Below are 19,580 nucleotides of genomic sequence, written 5' to 3' on the forward strand. Positions count from 1 at the left end.
AATCTCCACATTTCATAAAATCTAACAAGGAAACATGGCATTTTGTTTTATACATTTTTGAACCGGTAAATATTGATGTGTTTGAAACTTCACGGCCACCATGCGTTTATGATGAAGTCGTAAGTGAGAATCTGGTCTGAGGCCATTTTAAGGAATTTATATTTAACAAATAATCCCTTTAAAAAAAAAAAAAAAAAACATTTGTGTGCAATTTTTGCGTTTATTGGACGGTACAACAGCCGAAGAAAGACAGGAAATGTTGGGAAGAGAGCAAGGGGCCGGGGTTGGATTCAAACCCACAGCCGCTGCAACGAGGACTCTAGCCTCTGTACATGGGGCGGGTGACATAACCGCCAGGCTATCCAATGCCCCACATAATCCCTTTTGTGCATGGTCACATAGGACAACACGTTATTAAAAAAACATGATGTGACCCATTCCTACAGCAAATTAGCTGAAAAAACATGGACTCAGCCTTAAAAATACCCAGCCTCTGAGCTTCTGCTCTGATAAACAGGTATACAAATCAGCTGCCCTCCTTAATCAAGCCATGTCATTAGCCGGCGGCCTAGAGATGATGCAGTGGCATGGTGTGGACAAAGCAAGGTCAGGAGCAGGGGTGTGTGCTCTGCCTGCTACTTGTGACCCTTTGGCTCAAGCAGCTCAGGCTCATTTCTATGCACAGTTGATCTCTAGAACCAAATGAGGCAACGAATAAGGGAAATAGAGATGGAAAAGCATGGTGAGAGCTGGAGGAAGAGTGCTGGCAGAGAGAGAGAGGAGAGACAGTTGGTGTGGAACAATCCTCTATAGCTCTCTTAACACGGCTCTCCAATCTAGGCTATTAACAGAGTAACACATTCCAATCAGACACACTAAGCAAACAAGCCGGCAGGCTGCTGCAGGGAGGATGTGACCACCGGTGCAGACTTGTGATAAGATCACAGCGCAGGTATATTTGCCTGAAGGTTTTCCAGGTAAAAGTCTTCTTTTAATTATATCCGGCGATGCGTTGTGTGGTATATCAAAGTGAATTTGCACAGCTGAGCGATGCAGCAAGGAGGGTGATGACTGGCGTACAGATTGGGCAAACAAGTGGGAGTGTAGGGGCCTGCACTGTTTGCAGTGGGCCCTGGAGTGCGACACAAAGGCATTAATGATGTCAGAGGAACATTGTTGTACTTGGCACAGCGGCTAATAGCAGATGGCTGGCGCAAGTTAATAACCACGGGCACTACAAGAAGGTCAACCGCTGTTTGTTCTATATAGATGCACATTTACATCAAGATTTAATCACTTCCTCCACAGCGGTCCACTCCAAAAAACACTAATGCTCTTGTGCATGTCGTCCCAGCCTCTCTAAATGGTTTTTGAGTGACTGGGGAGAGTAAATTTGGCTTCCTGTATTGAAATGCATGCTTTGTGACTTTGAAAAATACACTCTGTAATTGTAAAGAAATGAGAATGTGAGTGTGTAGAGCGGGATACACTGCTTACCTCACAATTTGTTCTGAGACGAGCTTGTTCTGGAACTTGGCAGGCAGGTCGAGGATGGGTTTGACTGTAAAACACTGGATGTCTGTCAGCAGGAAAATCAAGGAAATTAATTCAAACGTTTAACTCAAATACACAAATACAATATGCATAACATCAAATAATTTAAAAAAAAAATCGGTTTCAGAAAGTTCTATTAGGATTTTTCAGCTTTCTGCATTTAAAATTTAACATGTTAAGTTATTGGACTTTTCGTTTAATATACACAAATAATTTTGACAAATGTGCTGCAGAACAATAATAGGCAGTTAACTTCACAAACTAAGAATTTCACTGCATTGTATTTGATTTGATTTCTTTATTTTGATGTATGCACTTATGGACTAACTAAGAATGTTCTACTGTTAATTGAAAAAACACGTGTAATGATTCAAATGAAAGATGAATGTTGAAGTTTTTCTCCTTGATCAACCATTACTCTGAAAATATTCAGCCACCCTGATGATTTGAACAAAACAACTCTGAAAGCAACACATTTGCACACATAGTTAAAAAATGAATGATTGATTCGTGCTGAGGATACTTTGTCCAGAGGAGCACTTTGTGTCCTCGCTCGGCGGTGTGGTCGTCTTCATCTTCTCTGCGTTGGGAAACTGAGTGAGAAGTCGTGCTTCGAAATCCTCTCTGCGCTCGTACTCTTTTCCTCGATAGATGAACATTTTGTTCTGCAGAAAAAAAATCAGGACAAAAGTGAGTCCTTGGACGTGCACATGAAGGCAAAGACAAAGCGTACCATCAGGTGCTAGTGTGCTAAACATTATATGGACATAAGGTAGACCGTCCAATTTTTTATCAATATGGTGGTATGGACAGTGCCATTTCATAGACCATTTCACAAGAAGAGAACCAGGGGCAAAAATCTAATCAATGATGGCTTTAGGGACAGACATGGGACAGTGACAAAACTGTAAGATGAAAAGAAAGTTACACGGAGGAGAGTGGCTTTGATTTGTAAATCGACTTGGCCTCAGTGCTGTGACTGGGTAACAATACATTATCATAATCTCCATTTTAAATACTTGGAAATGAGGGTGACTGAAAGTTCCTGGCACTGACGCAGCCATTAGTCCATCCCTGCTGAGTTCAAAGTGGGATTATTTTAGAAGGAGGACTTCTGTTTGTGCTAACTGACAGACTCTTAAGGGCTACTATCATTTTGCCTGGGGCTCTTGCCGCACGACTGCAACAAACTACATCAGCCGTTTAACAGTCTCCAAAGCAGTGTGATGGTTCAGGCATTGTCAAATCAGTGTTTTAGTCACTCGAGGATAGGCCCCCTTCAGCTTGATCTCTGCTTGAAACCTTCTAGTTTGTGATCTACTACTGTACATAAATACTTTCATTCACACACCGTCTTCACACGGCCGCCATTTCTCTAATGCTCAAGTAGGAAGCTTAAATGCTATCATTTAACTTCTCAATAAATGAGCTACTGAAACAAAATGGGATAGTGAAAATTAAAAGTGAATAATTTAAGAATTTTAAGTGAAATATTTCAGTTAAAAAAAAAGCTTAGTAACGGTAAGACAGCAGCTAATGCTAGCACTGAAAAAATACCTAGCTTAGGCTGCTTTAACTAAGAATTTAGAGACTAATATAATGCTAGGAATTTTTTTTTCTATCATATCATACTCTACTAAGCTTTCCTAACACTGAGGCTATATTGTCTAGTTAGTGGCTTAATGCTAGCTGTTATCTGATTGTAGCTAACTGGTTTTCAAATATGCTGTTTACACTTGAAATGGGCAAATGTCCCTTAAATATTCACATGTTTAATGTCATCTAAGTTTCTTCCTAGATTATATTGAGGTAGTAGAAATGTAGTAGCTTATATAACGCTAGCTAGAAATGTATATCTTTCATATTGTATTGTGTAACACTAAGGAGGAATATTAACTTTCAGCCAACTCCTAGATAACTGTAATATTATCTTGGTGGTGGCTAAATGCCAATATTAGCTGTTGTCTGACTGTATTAGCTAACTGGTTATCAAATATGGTGTCTAAACTTGAAATGGGTCATTGTCCACCCACATTTTTACATTTTCCTTTTTCCGTTGTTTATCGATTGAGAAGCTTTGAAATGATAATGACTTTTAAGACACCCTTAATTTACATAACTTACAACCTGGAACAGCAGTGAGACATAACATCATTTGAGCTTCCCATCCTCTGACATCAGAGAAAGAGGGACACTTTATGAAAAATGTCAATTTAGACCAGGGGTGGGCAACTTGCGGCCAGGGGGCCACATGCGGCCCCAATCAACCCTCAAGGTCGCCCTCAGGTCAATTTTTATATATCAACTAATTGGAAACATGAAGAAAACAACAAAATCTGCCATGAAATCATGAAAACCAGAAATATGTCCATAATAATATTTGATCGCTGGCATATGTTGAGTTAAATTGGAGAAAAAATTGACTGTAATCGTTTTTGTATGCTACAATTTGGCCCCCTGGCAGTGAGAATTAAATTAATGTGGCCCTTGCTGTGACCAAAGTTGCCCATCTCTGATTTAGACCATAACACAACTTAGAAGTCAGGATCTTGAGGAGAATAGCCACTTTTACACTTCTTCTATCTTTCAAAGACCATCACTGCACAATAGATCACACGCAGCCATTCCTTTGCTTCTGCACACCTCAATTCCCAAATTAATTAAAGGAATCCCAGCCATGAAATATGCCTGAGAGCGTTTTTCAAATTTGCATTGACAGATAGGTTTACAAAAACGCATTGATTTCCAGAGGTGTTTCTTTCCACTGCAGGAGAATCGGCCTGACAATAAAAAGCATTTTCTGCTATTGAGCAAGAGGGATATGTGCATTCTACATTTTCCCTAAATCATTCACCAAAAAAAAAGCAGAGGTCTAATCTTTTTCAATCACTGCGTATTTTAGTCTCATCCCAAAGAGCACAGCAGACACCCATTATCTTTTTTGAGAATTCCGGTCATGTATACAGTAATCTAAATGTTAGGGCTGTCTTTGTCATTACTCTGAAACTTACACAGACTAGTTCTGGCAGAGAAAATCACTGCCATTGAGAAAATAATTTATGCTAAAATGGGCTTTTCTGTCTTGGCTGCTGCTGGGTAAAAAGAATGGCAATTTGATACAGCTGAGGGACAAAGCAGCAACAGCTTACGCAAACGCAAAGTTATCAAGTTCAAATAAAACACGTACAGTCAGGATTTAGCTCCTTGGATATTCTAGTAGCAAAACTGAAAGATGTGTAGGCTATCACTAGGGGAAAATGGAAAACATGAGGTATAAAAACTGTGAAAAATTAACAAATACTTCCATGCGATAACACAGCAGTGTCAGACAAGGTTTAACAGATACAGAGGGTGATAAAATGATAATCTCGTTTATCTCGAAAATCAAAATAGGTTGGAATAGAAAAGTGCAAGAAGAGTGCTGCTTAAAATGTATGAGCCAGGAACGTTCCTTCATCTCTGAGTGTGTTCAGGGGTCCGTCTGAGGAACATTCTGACTGATAGAACATGACAGCTCATGTCGGGGCGTCTCAGGATGTGGTGTGTTAGGATACATATTTCAAACCGACTTTCACACAAACCTCAGCCGCTCTTTAAGCTGAGCGCTCACAAGAAACTCAATGCAGGGATTAAGTAAAGTTTAGGATAGATAGCGAGAGAAGGGAGAGGAGGAGAAATACGCAGACTGGATGTAAAGCAAGAGAAACAATTGTGACAGAAACCTTTCTTCGAAATCCCGAGAATACTTTTAATGTGTCAAAAAGCTGAAAGAAACTTTGAGGAAATAGAACAGAAACTTCTTGACAAGGTTTTAGAGCTTCCCAAGGTGCAAATGATGACTGGATGTTAATATTCTGTCTTTACAATGTTTGTTTGGTAACCAATAAATGTGACAGGACTAGCGTACAGAACTTTCATACAGAACCGCACGACAAAAAAAGAGGGAGCTTTTTCTAATATGTGTCTGAATATCTAAAATCAAACAACATGATTTAGAGCATTTTATAATTAGCGTGTCTAAGCACATTAACAACTAATAAATCATAAGTAGCTGAGTAAAGCACTCGAGCATAAAATCAATTCTTTAAGGGGTGGGTACAAAACGCCTTTATCAGAATATTGATTTTCTCACATAATTGACCTTCCCCTGAGGATACTACAAGCTGCAACATAAACAGCAATGCTGGGTGAGAAATAAAAACACTCCAAAGCTAAATCATCTTGATAGCATGCACATACTGAAATATTTACTTAGATGTGTAAAAAATATTCAAGAATCTTTCATCATAATTGTGGAATACATCAATGTGGGGCATACAAAGTAGAAGCTCTAACATTAATGATCATATATTTAGACTGTATAAAATATGGACGTAGCTCGGTGACATCCATATTTTATACAGTCTATGTAAGATATGATATATCTTATCTTATATAGACTGTATAAAATATGGACGTAGTCACGGTGACGTCAACCATTTGGTTTGCAAAAAGTAATTATGAAGCCTGATGATGGCGGTCCCCATATTGAAAATTCGGACTCCATCTAAATCCCAACTTGTGAAGAGGTAGACAAAAAGAGGTGAAGTTAAGGTGGGCCCTGTGAATATCTTGGCTACAAAAACACGCCAATCTAGCTCGTCATCTAGCTAGCATATTCCAGTTGATCTAAACAACAAGAACAAAAGTGACAGGTTGAGGTCAGTAACAGGATTTAGCTTCCTGGCAAACAGCTTCAGCGAACCTTGATGTCAGTCAGTCAGTCAATCAGCCCGCCCCCCTATCATGCCTGATTATGTTTAACTCTCAGCGTTTATTTAATCATAACAGATGAGTGATATAAAAAAATCATCCCCAGTGCAAGAAATTAGCTAAAAAGATAAAAAACTGTATTTTTGGACCGGGCTTCAAACGTGTATTTCTGTTATAAAACAGGAATTTCAATATCAGGCTCTAACTGGGATTTTTTTGGCATTTTCAGTCAGCCTCAAGTGGACACTCGAGGAGAGCAGTTTTTTGCCCTTTGCTTCATTTTTCAAAACCAGTTACCACTTGAAAAATAAGTGGGGAAAACAGTGATAAAAATATGGTACAACAGAGGCTATAATTTCCAATGTCCAATGTAGCTTAAGGGTTGCTCTTATTTGAAACAGACAATAAAACTGTTCATTTCAGATTCCTATTGGAAAGGGCAACCTGCTGAACCCCCAACCAGGATAATTCAGGTAAGGTCAAACAGCTTCCATAAAAAAAAGAAAAAAGAACAAAAAGTGAGTGAGAGCGAGCTCAAATCTGTCCACAAAGGCTGTTTAAAAAGCCAGTTAGATTAGGCCAGTGCAGCCTGCCCTGTCTGTAATGGAGTTTCTGCCCCGACAGATGAAAGAGGTTAGGCGGGGCACGTGGAGATCGGAGAGAAGCAAAAGACCCCTTTGATATGGCTGTTCTTCATAATCGAATGAAAAGGGTATGAATCAGGGATCAGTGTTCTTGGAGGTGCACTCGTTCACATCCTCTCATTCCCTTGAGACTTTAGGGTGTTTAGTGCGTTGCTTGCGAGATAAAAAAAATGCGTAAATCCCTTTTAGACCAGAAAACAACACCTTCAGCAGCTGACAGATTACAACCTTAAAGGCAGCTGCAACAGGGAATATATTAAAAGCATACAAATGGATTCATCAGCACTGCCATTTCCCTTTGATAAATCAGACTTGGATAAAGATCTCTGGACTAATATAAATGCTACACAGCACTTCCTCTATCAGTTTAATATTCTTTTGAAATAAAAGCTGATAATGTGGACAGAACAGGGCACCCTTCACAGACGGAGAGCAAAAGAAGCACCTCTGACTGAATAAGGCCATGAGGAGATATCAAACGGCTGTTAAACACATATTCAATTTGTGATAAGCTGTGATCAGATTGGCACTAGACCAGCTAGGACATTTAGAGGGGAAACACAGATCAGTTCAGGATCAGCAGCCAAGTGGACTTACTATGGGTGCTAATAAATAGATTCAGTTGCATCAAGTGTTCATTTTCATACCAATCAACGGCCAATTTACGGCGATCATTCCAGAAATTGGGGGAAACTCTTCACTGTGCGGCACTTTCAATTGCAAGAATATACAGAGTTAAAGATTAAGAGTAAGCCTGAATGTTTTAGTGTTTAACCCACTATTCAGCCACCAAAAGCTATTAACAATGCGACCATGTTACTCCAGTGGGATTTTTGAGACTGATACCAATACGGATTTAAGGTACCAATACGACAGATATGGAGGCCGATAAGAGAGATTTATTTTGTAAGGAGTGACATCGAGTGACTTGCGTCATACTTGTCTTTACGCAAATAAACATTTCAACAATAAATAAATTGTCAACTCTTTTCAGTGCAGATCAAGGTTTACTCGGCTGTGATATTCTGCTACATGCTGCAGATAGTGCTGTACATTTAGTAAGCTACACATTCTGCCAAACAAATGACATGATGCCACTATTTCTGAATGAACTACGGCATTGTTTCCTGCAGATAATGTTCTAAAACTAAGTTTTTCATATTTGCTCATACTGATATACAGCAGTGATATCGGCCTATATTATCAGCTAACTGAGATATCGGTCTGGCTGCTCTAGTGTAGACATTGCTCATAGGAAGGGGTGTTTGGCTGAAGTTTAGATGATATGATCTACAGGGAGCGTTTGCAGCGTGAGCAGCCTTTTGTTCAGACAATATTAACTTGTTTTTGTGGTCATTTGTTTTCATGGTTTCTATTGGAATAGCCTTTAATAGTGAACTTATTTGGATTTTTAAGAATTGGTGGATATAATTAAGCAAGAAAATATGAGCTAACCTCAGACATATTTTTAAACACATGAAGGAGAAAGGTGGAGGCCAGGAGAGAGATAGTTTTTATCCACTGCTCTCAACTTTGTACAAGACACTTACTTCCCTAACTGAAGGGCATCTGTCCAGCACATTGTTCTGGATCTACTCTAAAGCCCACACATGGAGCTGTTGCAGTGTTACACATTTCGCTTGCTTTGAGTGAGTGAGTGAGTAAGTGGAAGCCAGACCAGGTGGGATGTTGAACAAGCGAGTCCCACCAAAACAACCAAAACCCGTGGGAGCGAGACGTGTGAAACACAAACGTATCGAACGGCCGAGGCTGAGAATGAAGAGAGCACTGGCACACCTATTGATCATCTGTTTCTGACAAGTAGCTCACCCACTCGGTGCTGAGAGATTGTGGGGGATGTAAGATGAGGATGCGAGTACTCACCCGTAGGAAGGAGGGGAAGCCCAGGCCGTAATAGCCCACAGCAAAGTAGTCAGGTTTGGGCCGGATGACCTTCACTATGTTCTCGTAGAACTGGGCCTGCTTCCTCTGTAGGGAGATACATTAGGTCAGTGTCATGGGAAAAATGTACACTTTGATATTGGCGAGTTATTTTTTAGCACATTTGTACAAATCTGTGTTTGCTAAATTCTGTTTGTGTGACATATGTTCTGTCATATTTCATTGCTACCTTTCTAGGCCCAAACACTCTTGAAAAAAGGGATTTTAAACTCAAATTGAGGTGGAATGATTCATTAATTAACTAATCAAAAATGAAATTCCCACTTAGTGTGACAATCAATAAAAGCCTGCGTCCATTAATAATTAAACTGCCCCGTATGCTTAATATTTTCTTGAATCAAGGAAATATCACCAAGGAAACACGAATTGTGTAATGGGATTATGTCCTGGCATTAGCATCGGCTCTAGACCTGAAAATTGTACCCTCGAAATGATGAACCCTGGTTCCATAAAAAAAAAAAAAAAAAAAAAAAAAGGAAAGCCTAAATTAAACACATCATAGTCTTCTTTTGTCTATCTTAAAAGCTAAAATCATTCATCCTAATTCATGGCTTTGAGGTAGTAATAGTCTATTTTCTCAAAGGAGAAAATAAGAACTTAAGACTTTGTTTACTCACATTAAAGTTAAAGAAAAAAGAATGTCACTTACCAAGGATGCACTAAGCTGCTCAAAGTCAAACATCTCATTTTCGTACTGCTCGGCCAGCTCTTTTCCCAAAATGATGGCCTCCTCCCACATCTATCGGGCACATAAACAGAGACGGTTAGTAAATGAACTAATTATCAGGATTCAGGCTGCGATTGCTTTTCAGCCAGCTGAACAGAACAAATGATCTCTCCCAGGCAACAGCAATCAATGTCAGCTCCTTTGAAAATAAGACAGGGAAATTTTCTTATTATCTTACTATTATATCAATACTATTTTGTACTTTCTTGGATCTACACAATAAATCCCATCCCTATTGAGAAACAGAACATCTATTCTAGTGATCCATGTTCCCTGGAGACTCATCCACTAGTGGAGTGGTGTCACAGATAGACGGGAGCCACTCAAACGTGTTGAAAGGCATCTAAGTGACTTCTTAACAAACTGGGCTGAACTAATCTGGGCCAGACTGGATGTGGACCGAGTCCAGACTGCTCCTCAGATCAGACAGAGCGGTGGTGGCAACACCATCTGGATGACTCGCAGAAAAACCATCCTCTGGTGCTTATGTACCCTCACAGCTATTGTAACACTTCCTGATCACTTGACAGTGTTTGTGTGCTCATCTTTAGCCAAGGCGCTTTCATATCTGTTGTCTCCTTGGCCCTTCCTTTCTGAGTGACATTGGCTGGAGAGGAAAGACTGGTGGCTGCAAACCAACACTGATGACATATGAGAAACCTCCGGACTTAATCTCTGAGACACTCTGGCTGCTGATCTGCAGAACCCTTCCAGGCTTTACTCACAGGTTGAAAAACAGAAAAAGAAAACACTTTTCTCCCCTCAAAAAAGTAGGAAAAAATGAAGAAGGATACCACTGTAACAAGGTCTTTCATAACTGGAACATTTCCTCTATCTCAGGAGGCTTTATTTTTTACGTCTCAAAAGAGACGGAATTCAAGAATGTGGCTGAAGTGGTTTGAGGGAAATGGAGAAAGACGAACAGTGGGAGAGAAAAGCAGGGGGAAAAAAAGGTTTTATGAAAGGTAGAGGACAACACAAAAGAGCTGCAGCAAAGCTTGTGTGTTCTGATACTTTCCTCCGTCCATTGGAGAATCTGCTAAAAGAAGAGGATTATTTAGAATCCCCGTTCTGCAGAAAAGAAATATAAAACTTTGCCAATAGCGGCTCTACTGCAATACCTACCTTTCCAATGCCAGAAAAAGGTGTTTAACAGAGGTGGCAGCATCTAAAAATAGCAACCGCAGCGTCCAGGATTTATCATGATTATGGCCACTCTTCTGTGTGTATGTAGGCGCCAAAAAAATGTGTGCGTTTCTTACCTTGCCCTTGTCGAAGTAATTGATAATCTGCTGATAGAGCTGGTCCTTAAGCTGTCCTTGGGTGGTGGCCTGGTAGCCGTCTCGCTGGTTCAGATGCGCCGCACACTGCTCGTCTGACCACTGCAGAGGACGAGTCGGCGTCGGGGGTCAACGAGGTGCGATACGACACGGGGCAAAAAAGGGCAACAGGCGACAGGAAATCAATCACTGAGTTATAGCCAATGCAAATGGCTGAGATTGATGTGTAATTGTTTTTAAGGCTGCCTACATTCTGGCAGGGCAGGAGGGAAACTAGAAACAGCGGCAATAAAATATATATCGATACAGAGTCAGTGGAATACAACATGAAGCTTTCCGTGGTTCATTTGGGCCATTCTACTATTTTTTTTTTAAAGCTAGCTTTTCCTTCCTGACACAGGCTGTATAGAACTGTTATAATAGTGCACTCATTTAAATGAAGCTTTTCACTTGATTCTATGCACTTCATGTCGTATGTACTCTATTGCTTTTTTGTTGCACTTATTTAATGCATTTTGTAGTTTACTATTTAGCTTTAATCTTTGTTTTTTTTTTAACAAATGGGTTGGAATTGTCTTGGCTTCTTGGAATTGGCATTTTATAATTATCTTAACTATAACTTTCCTTTTTATATGTGTCGGGAGGGGGGGGGGCTTTAATGCCTTTAGTGTACAGGGGAGTGGATGGTAAATTAAATCAGGAAGAGAGAGAGAGGGGAACGCCACATGGGAAAGGAGCCTCAGGTCGGACCTGAACCCGGGTCAACTCCCTGAGGACTGGATCCCCTGTATCTGTACATGGGGCGCCAACCAACCACCAGGCCATTGTTGCCCCTTCCTGCTCTACTTTTGCATTTTCCTTCCTACAGATAAGCACCTTAATATTCCATCCGAAGTGTAGTCTTTGCAATGGAAATGTAAAAAAGAGAGGCTGTTCCTGGCAGGCTGCTGTCAATCACCTTGTGGTATAGAAATGTTCAAACTTCATGCTGATGGTCACGTTTGCTTTCATAGCTCAAAGAGAGACATCAATATTAATTTCAGTCTGTTTCATAACCAGCTAAAATCTCTTCATAGGACCTTTAAGCTGCTTTTATAATATGCAAGGCGCTGTAAAGAAGACGTTTCTACTTCCTATTATCCGTCATTTTGTAAAAGAAATGTTAACAGACCGACAATCGAGGCATGCAGTTAGGTAATCATTTTCATTACAAAATCTACTTATTTACTTGTATGCAATGCCAGACAAGCAAGAATGATGCACAACAACAAACATAAAGACAGCAGAGGTGTCCTTTTGTTGCAGACCGGGTACTCCATCACACCGTTCTTCAGCCTGCATAGAGAATAATGAGCTTTCTGACAGGCTACAGTAGCTTGGCTAGCAGGGAGACGGACAATCTGATTGGCCTCTGTGTTGAGGAAGTATAATCCTCTGTGCCAGGCCAGGACTGATTCATTAGCGCTGGGTTTTAATTGGGATTTCTTTAGTGTTGTGAGCAACTTGAAGAGTTCAGATCTCTGTGAAAATCTGACCAAGCTTGATTTGAAGGCCACATTTGAATAGCTAAAAAAAAAAACCCATGGAATTTGAATACCCTGTGCTGGAGATGGGTGAGAAGGTAATTGCTCAGCACATTGTTGCTGTGGGGCATGAAGAGGGATGCTGGCAGGCTCTGGCTCAGGATATTGATTTCTTTACAGCTGGACTGCAGCATTTACATGCTAAGAAGGAGCTGCGTTTATATTCATGGATGACTGGCGAGGCGGCATCGACAGGACTAAAGTGCTGATGCATCTCTGACAACATACAAAGTGCTGTAAATTCATCAGGCATTATTACACCGCTGCCGACACTCTGCTGTAGGAGTAATTATCGCTCCAGGAGCCAGTTTCGCTCTGTAACTGCTGCTGGATGCAGAATTATGCATCCATCATTTATCCTTGCTCGAGCTGGTTTTCATGATCCTCTGTGCGGGTACAAAAGGAGGACAGTGAATTGACAGATTACATAGGAGAGATTATTGGAGAAGAAAAGAGTTCTTCCAGACTGTGGTGGAACAAAATGAACCAATCTCCATGATACAATCCCTCTCTGATACCTCGGCTGTGATCAGGAATGCCGCAGCTGCCGGGAGATGAGCTGTATTAAAATAATAATAACAAAAACAACTCTTGCAAATGCTGCCGTGACTGTTCAGCAGGGAAAATGTGATTTAGTCACAGCCTGCTCTCCCCTGTCGGGACCTGTACAAAGGAGGAAACAGCTCGATGTTTATGCAAATGTAGATGCGATTTTGGATGCAACTATTTTGGATAGAAGGTAAAGAGGGGCGACTCAGAATTCAGGTTACATCGAAGCCAATCTGGGAATAGACACAGCGGCTCTTTGTGTAGATGTGAACATAAACACTCTCCAGGCCTAGAGCAGGAGTACATTTATTAAAAAAAGGTGTTGTTAAAAAGCGTCAATGCTTATAAATATTGATGCATCAAATTAAAGATTTAATTGCTCTAAAAGTTTTCAACAAAAGCACCTCTTTGGACTTGGTAAATGGACTTGAGCTGGTTTATCGCTTTGAGGTCAGACCTACCTACCAGACCATTCAATCCATTCACACACTGATAGGATAGGCTGCTATGTAAAGTGACCATCAGCAGTAACTAACACCATTCATACACATTGAGACGCCGACGAAGCAGCTGGAGCATTTTGGGAGCATCTTGGGGTTAGGTGTCTTGCCCAAGGACACATCGGACATGTGGCTGCAAGAGCTGGGGATCGAACCCCCAAACTTCCGGTTGAGAGATGACCGACTCTACCAACTGAGCCACAGCCGCCCCCTTCTTTCTACCTTAAATCACAGACGCTTTGTGTGTAAGTGATGTGGCATAAAATAATAATAAAAAAACAGGGGGTGGGGCAAAGATGACCCAGGCAGGGGCGTGACCAGGGAGGTTTCTGGGGGGCCTGGTCTGCCCCCCCCCCCTTGATTGGCCACCCTAGGTGCCATTCCAAAACCACAAACTATGGTTGGCTATTTGCCTTATCTGGGCTGTGTACAACAGGCGTGATGGACAGTTTTGATGGTAATTCAATAAAGTTAAACATGACCCTTATAGTCACCATTTTGTTCAAGTGTGTGTGTGTGTGTGGTGGGGTGGGGCGGGGGATTTTTCCATCCTACAAGCACATCTTTTTTTGACAGAAAAGAGAACCACTGCCCTAATGTGTAATGAAATGAACAACAGAGGATTCTTTCTTTCCGACTCACACACTTTTATCTGGTGGAACACCCTGGTGGCTGCTGCTACTTTTTCCTCTATTTTAAACTACATCTCAGCTTTTTTTTTTTTTTTTTTTTTTTTTTTCCCAGGAAAGATCAGATACTAGCCCTGATTTTCATCGACTACGCAAGCCGAACAGGATGCTGCTCAGCAAGTCTGCCCTCTCAGCAGCCCTTTTGTGCCATGGTGGGATTAAAGGGATGCCGCCCTATCTCGCTAAACATATTCAGATTCACAGATTGCGCACCTTTAATGCCCGAGGTTAAATGCCATCTGCCCGACGACAGCTTAACTGTGTATTTTGGTTGTTTGAAGTACTTTAGAGAGTGTTCTTGTTCAATTATTTGCTGTTGGTGCCGTGTCTGTTTACCTTGAGCAGCTTGGCGTGAAGCAGCAGAGTGTATGCGGCCTCGGTGTAGTTGTCGCACTCTTTGTGGAGGTCACACAGCTTGTACAGGTACCTGGCAGGAAGTAGCGATGATTTATGGGTTATGTCAGGGCCTTGCGCACTCTAACAATGATAAGAGAGTTAACTTCCCCAGGCCAATGCATCTTGACAGCCTCTTTTTTTTTTTTTGCTCAAATAAAGCTTGACAGACAGATGGAGAAGGTTGTGCAACTGGAAATATATTTTAACAAAATCTAATAATTTCTTCTGGGCCTCTGGGGACACACAGTTTGGTAAAAGAGAGACAGGAGGTACAAAATAAGATCTTCAGAAAGTCAAAATATAGCTCAAGTGAATGTGAAAGCACCAAGTCAAATAAAATGTACCAAGTGATACGAGTCAACCTGCCCAAAAAGGCAGGATGTCATTTCATCTTACCTGATGTACATCTCCTCTCTGTCGATCTCCTTGTAGAAGTTCTAAAGAACGAAAAGAGACGGGCAGTAATGAGAACATTGTCCTTATCCTTGTATGTCTTTGTACTGTTTTAAAAGGTCAAGAGTATTATGCTTCTACTCATTTTAAAATAGGGATGTTTGTTCCTTTTTCCCTCACAGTTGATTTTATTTTTCTATCCTTGTTTACATTGTACGTCTCTTCCTTCTATGTATACACCTTAGATTGTTTAATAGATGGATGTCATGATAGGACCCAAAAAGTTGCAAAACATTTGGCGCTCTACTAACTGACTGGCTCAATAGGGTCCTAAGTCCCGCCTCCTCCCTGTTTACAGATAGCACATGGGTCACACAATAACCTTGAACCTTGAAAATCAAAGTACACGTCAGCATTTTTCTCAAATGTGGTTTCTGTCATCATGTTTAGTTATTATCAAGCAGCTGTATGTCCAGGTGGCTGTGACTGTGCGACCTGAGGTATCTTTGTCCTTTTACACACATTACTGTACATGAAATGTGTGTTTTAGCTCGAGGAAGGGGCAGGACTTCAATACTGCAGCTCCACAAACGGATCGCTACTGCACAGACTCCAAATGCGGAAGATGTCAGCGCCCACCACAGAGGGTATGTTGACTTCACTTTTGTACAACTAGAGGAGCCGGAGACGCATCATCCATATTTATATAAAGTCAATGGTGGACACATACCTTGTTATTTTCTGATTCTGATGTGAAATGTACACACGCACTGCAGAAAAAGTAGTTCCTACCCCTGGTTAACAGGGATGGAAATAATAAAAAGTTGGCACTGTCACAGATTCATTTTCTAAAATAGGGATAAAAAAAGAAAAACAAAGTCCTGTCTTGCAGCTAGAGGAATTAAAGGAAAAAGAAAGGAGCAGTTGGCGCTGACATCAGAGGTACGGAGACAAACTGCTCTCTTGACTGAAACTGAAAAGTTACATTTTACAAAAAAACCTGGCAGAGCTCGGACAAAACATGACTCAGACAAATGCAGAAAAGAGGCCACGGGCCTGCAGTTCAATGCCAGCAGTTATGTAAGACTAAATTGACATTTCTGTGCTCCCAGATGAAATGTCACATCACAGCGGCGAGGCGTTTCAGGTGACGCTCTGTGATCATATCTAAATGCACAGTGACATGTGGAGGTGGGTGTTTTTGTTTCTTTTTCTGTGGGTTGCCTGCGTCAAAAAAAAAGTATAGGTCACCCAGGGCATTACCTGTGTCTGACAATGTGTCTATGAACTTTGTTTGAGTGTTTGAAGGAACTAAAAAAGGAAAAAAAAAGAGTCTTACGAGCACGTTGACGGTGCAGCTCATGCGGTTTTCCTTGTTCTCGTCGTGCATGATGGTCCTGTAGTCCAGCAGCCGCTCCAGGAGACGGACCACCAGAGTGACAAAGTTCTCACCCGTCTTTGCCAAGTACTTGTGCTTCCTGCAGTGCTCCAGCAAACTGGTGTGTGTGTGTGTGTATTTGAAGCACACGTGGTTGTGGATTTGGAGGAGGAGAAGCGAAAAGTTTACACAAGAGGTTCTTTTTCAGTTTAAAATGTCAATCTCTCACTTCTGAGGATTTCACATTGAAGCAGAGTTAGCATCTGACTGCGCCGAAATCAAATATCACAGTGGCAAGCTGTGATCATCAGCACTCTGTGATTATTTTTGAAGAGCGCTATGTGGCAATTAGCATTATCTAACTTGCGCTGGGGCGTAAATCCTGCCCATTAATCAACACTTACATTTTCTGAAAGAGAACTTTGTACTGCTCGTCTCCGCGGCCCCCCTCCACCTCGTGATCCAGCTTGGTGATGATCTCGTTCTCAAACTGCAATTAGAAGGAGCAGGCGTAAATAATCAGCGCAGCTAATTTTTCAATTCATTAACACCATCTCCGTGTCTCCCTCTCTCTCTCTCTCTCTCTCTCTCTGTGTGTGCATCACGGCCCCGGCTGACAGGATCTGCACATTGACATATATCGTCTCTCTCTCCGGGAGCTCAGCTGGTGTTTTCTGTTTATTATTAAAGATTTTCTCTATCTGGATACATTTGGTTAGCACACAGAACAAGCAGCAGCATGAGACACATCCTCTTTACTTTTGCTCTCTTGTAGCTGGAGCATCTGACAGTGATGCATTGGGCTTATTTCTCTCATTTTTGTATGTAGCCGCTGAATAAAAGAAAACGGGCTTTATCGTGCTGAAACAAACCAATTCTCACTGACTTCTTCACATTTTCTCCTGCACTCGCCGGGCTACAAAAATAGAAGAGGAGAGTGCGGCAAAGTGAGGAAAGATAGGAAGGCTTCTCTCTGTTAAACCGAGGATTTAAAACGCACATGGAGACAGACAGAGGCCCAGTAAAAGGAATTTTAAAGGCTTACAGCTCTAAAAAGGCTCTGGTCAAAGTGAAACTGATCACATTTCAGAACAAGAAAGAGCCATTCATCTTCAGTAAACTAGAAGTTAAGAAGCCCTCTGAGGGGGGGGGGGGTTTACTTAAACTACAACTGTCTTCACAGGACTACAAGGGCAAACAGAGACATTTTGAAGCCCTTATGCCGCTTCAAAGTTCAAAAAGCATTGCTTACATAAACATCACAAAGCTGAAATCCGCCTGTAACATCTTAAGGCAGAGAAGCCGTAGCCAAATGGATTTCCTAATGTAGAAAAGCTTGCACTTTAAAGGGGCAATACATTACATTCCACGGCTGTTTATAATCGCAGCACAGTAAAACAAGATTTGAAGAATTACAAGTGAGCTTTAGGTCGTTGAACTTTTTTTTTTTGCCACCGTTTGACCCTTTGTTTGATTTCCCACACTAGCACCAACTACTCTCTGAAAAATGACTCTGTAATGTCGTGTTGCGCAGCGAAACACACCCGCTGGAAGCTGCATGTGAAGTGGAACTCGCACTGCATCATGTCGAAGAAAATGGGGATGGTGGCTTTTCGCAGCTCGATCTCGGGGACCAGCGTCATCTCCAGGATCGGACCCACCATCTCTGGGATGAATTTGATCTTGTGAGGCCCTTTAAAACAGAAAAAAAAAAGATATTAAGATATGAAGGCAGAGCATTAGATACAACTTGGTGCTTTACTTCTATTTGGATAAACCATTTTTAACCTTCTAAATCACAAAAATACTCATAAAAGTGCCCCTTTAAGAGCACAATCATTGGAGTGCACATTTACACCTCGACCTCATGGACAAGTATTTTCATATCTCACTTATACTAGTGTTGGAAAATTGTTGGAATCGGTCTTTGGACCGCTTTTTGAATGTCACATCATTCGGAATCAAAAGCATTTTTGCTCGGTCTTGTCTCGGTCTCGGTCTCGGTCTCAGACTGGGCGGACTCCAGATTAGAAATCAAGCCCACCACTGATAGGCTATTTTTCCACGTCATCACTGTGATAAGAAGAAGAAGACGCCCCTTTCTAAAAGAACAAATAAGAATTCAATTAATTTGTTGGATGTTTATCCCCCAGTTACGGCCGCAACCTTCCCGGTGTTAAGGTCAAAGTGAGTGACACGCCAGCTGCACATGAGATGATGATTTGTCATTGATATTTCTGGTCTTGGTCTTGTCTCTGTCTCGCCCTGCCTTGGTCTTGGTCTTGGTCTTGACTCGACCTCAATCCCTCAATGTCTTGCTCTGGTCTTGGTCTCGGAGCACTCTGGTCTCAGGTATGTCTTGGTCTTGATTCGTGTGGTCTTGACTACAACACTAAGTTCTACACTTTAGTTTGAATTGATTTAAAGAGGACATATTATAGCCCTTGCTCTTACCACAAACAAAGGACTGGATGGGTTTATTTCACATGTTGTGGGTCTGTATACACTCAGGTTACCCAAATAGATGTTCAAAACACTGTCAAAGTGAGTTTTTCATAACATGCACAAGCTTTTAAAGACGTTGGTCTTAGCTTCACATCTTAGATTTACTGTATTTGAGACTTAGCGGTATGTTAAGCTAAAATCCTGGATTTATACATTTCTTTCTTTTTGTTAGGGTCACTTATTCTGCTGTTGCTTTATTTGCTCTGATCAGCCGCTGATGTAACACAACAATCTATCCATCCATCTTTTAAAAGAAGCCCCTCAAGCCTCCTCCTTCCTGAGTTTTCTGTGACAATCATGGGTAGAATAACCTCAAGCTACCACCTCGTGTGAAAAATAGCACGGGGCTCATTAAAAACCCAGTGAATGAGTCAATCTAATCTGGTGGAAAGCTCTAATTAACAGATCAGATGGTTCGGGTTACAGTGAGGAGACTTTTCGGGAGGCACAGGTGCCAAAATCCGAGACTCCGATCGCCGCGCAACAATCTCATTCCAGGGAGACGGGACTGCTGATTCTCTCTCTTCACACAACAAAAAGCTAATTAACACATGATTGTCTATATTTAGCTGCTGTTGTTTTCGCTGGGTTGACGTGCGAGGAGTGAGAGGGTTCTCAGATGACGGATAATAGTCAACATAAATTGTGGAAACAACACGTTAACCAAT

At 41.3% G+C, this 19,580-nt stretch overlaps 1 protein-coding gene across 1 annotated transcript in view; it reads right to left on the reverse strand.

The window, feature by feature from the left end:
- Positions 1 to 19,580, reverse strand: part of dock1 (dedicator of cytokinesis 1) — a 201,673-nt gene that overhangs the window by 23,993 nt on the left and 158,100 nt on the right. Inside the window, exons 33-42 of the mRNA XM_020644719.3 lie at positions 17,952 to 18,100; positions 16,812 to 16,897; positions 16,369 to 16,525; positions 15,033 to 15,073; positions 14,577 to 14,667; positions 10,902 to 11,021; positions 9,562 to 9,651; positions 8,835 to 8,939; positions 2,078 to 2,219; positions 1,498 to 1,579 (exon numbers count right to left, since the gene is read on the reverse strand). Of these exons, the coding sequence (XP_020500375.2) occupies positions 1,498 to 1,579; positions 2,078 to 2,219; positions 8,835 to 8,939; positions 9,562 to 9,651; positions 10,902 to 11,021; positions 14,577 to 14,667; positions 15,033 to 15,073; positions 16,369 to 16,525; positions 16,812 to 16,897; positions 17,952 to 18,100 (1,063 nt within the window). The remainder of the gene's footprint in view (positions 1 to 1,497; positions 1,580 to 2,077; positions 2,220 to 8,834; positions 8,940 to 9,561; positions 9,652 to 10,901; positions 11,022 to 14,576; positions 14,668 to 15,032; positions 15,074 to 16,368; positions 16,526 to 16,811; positions 16,898 to 17,951; positions 18,101 to 19,580) is intronic.

This window comes from Labrus bergylta, chromosome 21, assembly GCF_963930695.1.
Source record: "Labrus bergylta chromosome 21, fLabBer1.1, whole genome shotgun sequence".
Taxonomy (NCBI): Eukaryota; Metazoa; Chordata; class Actinopteri; order Labriformes; family Labridae; genus Labrus; species Labrus bergylta.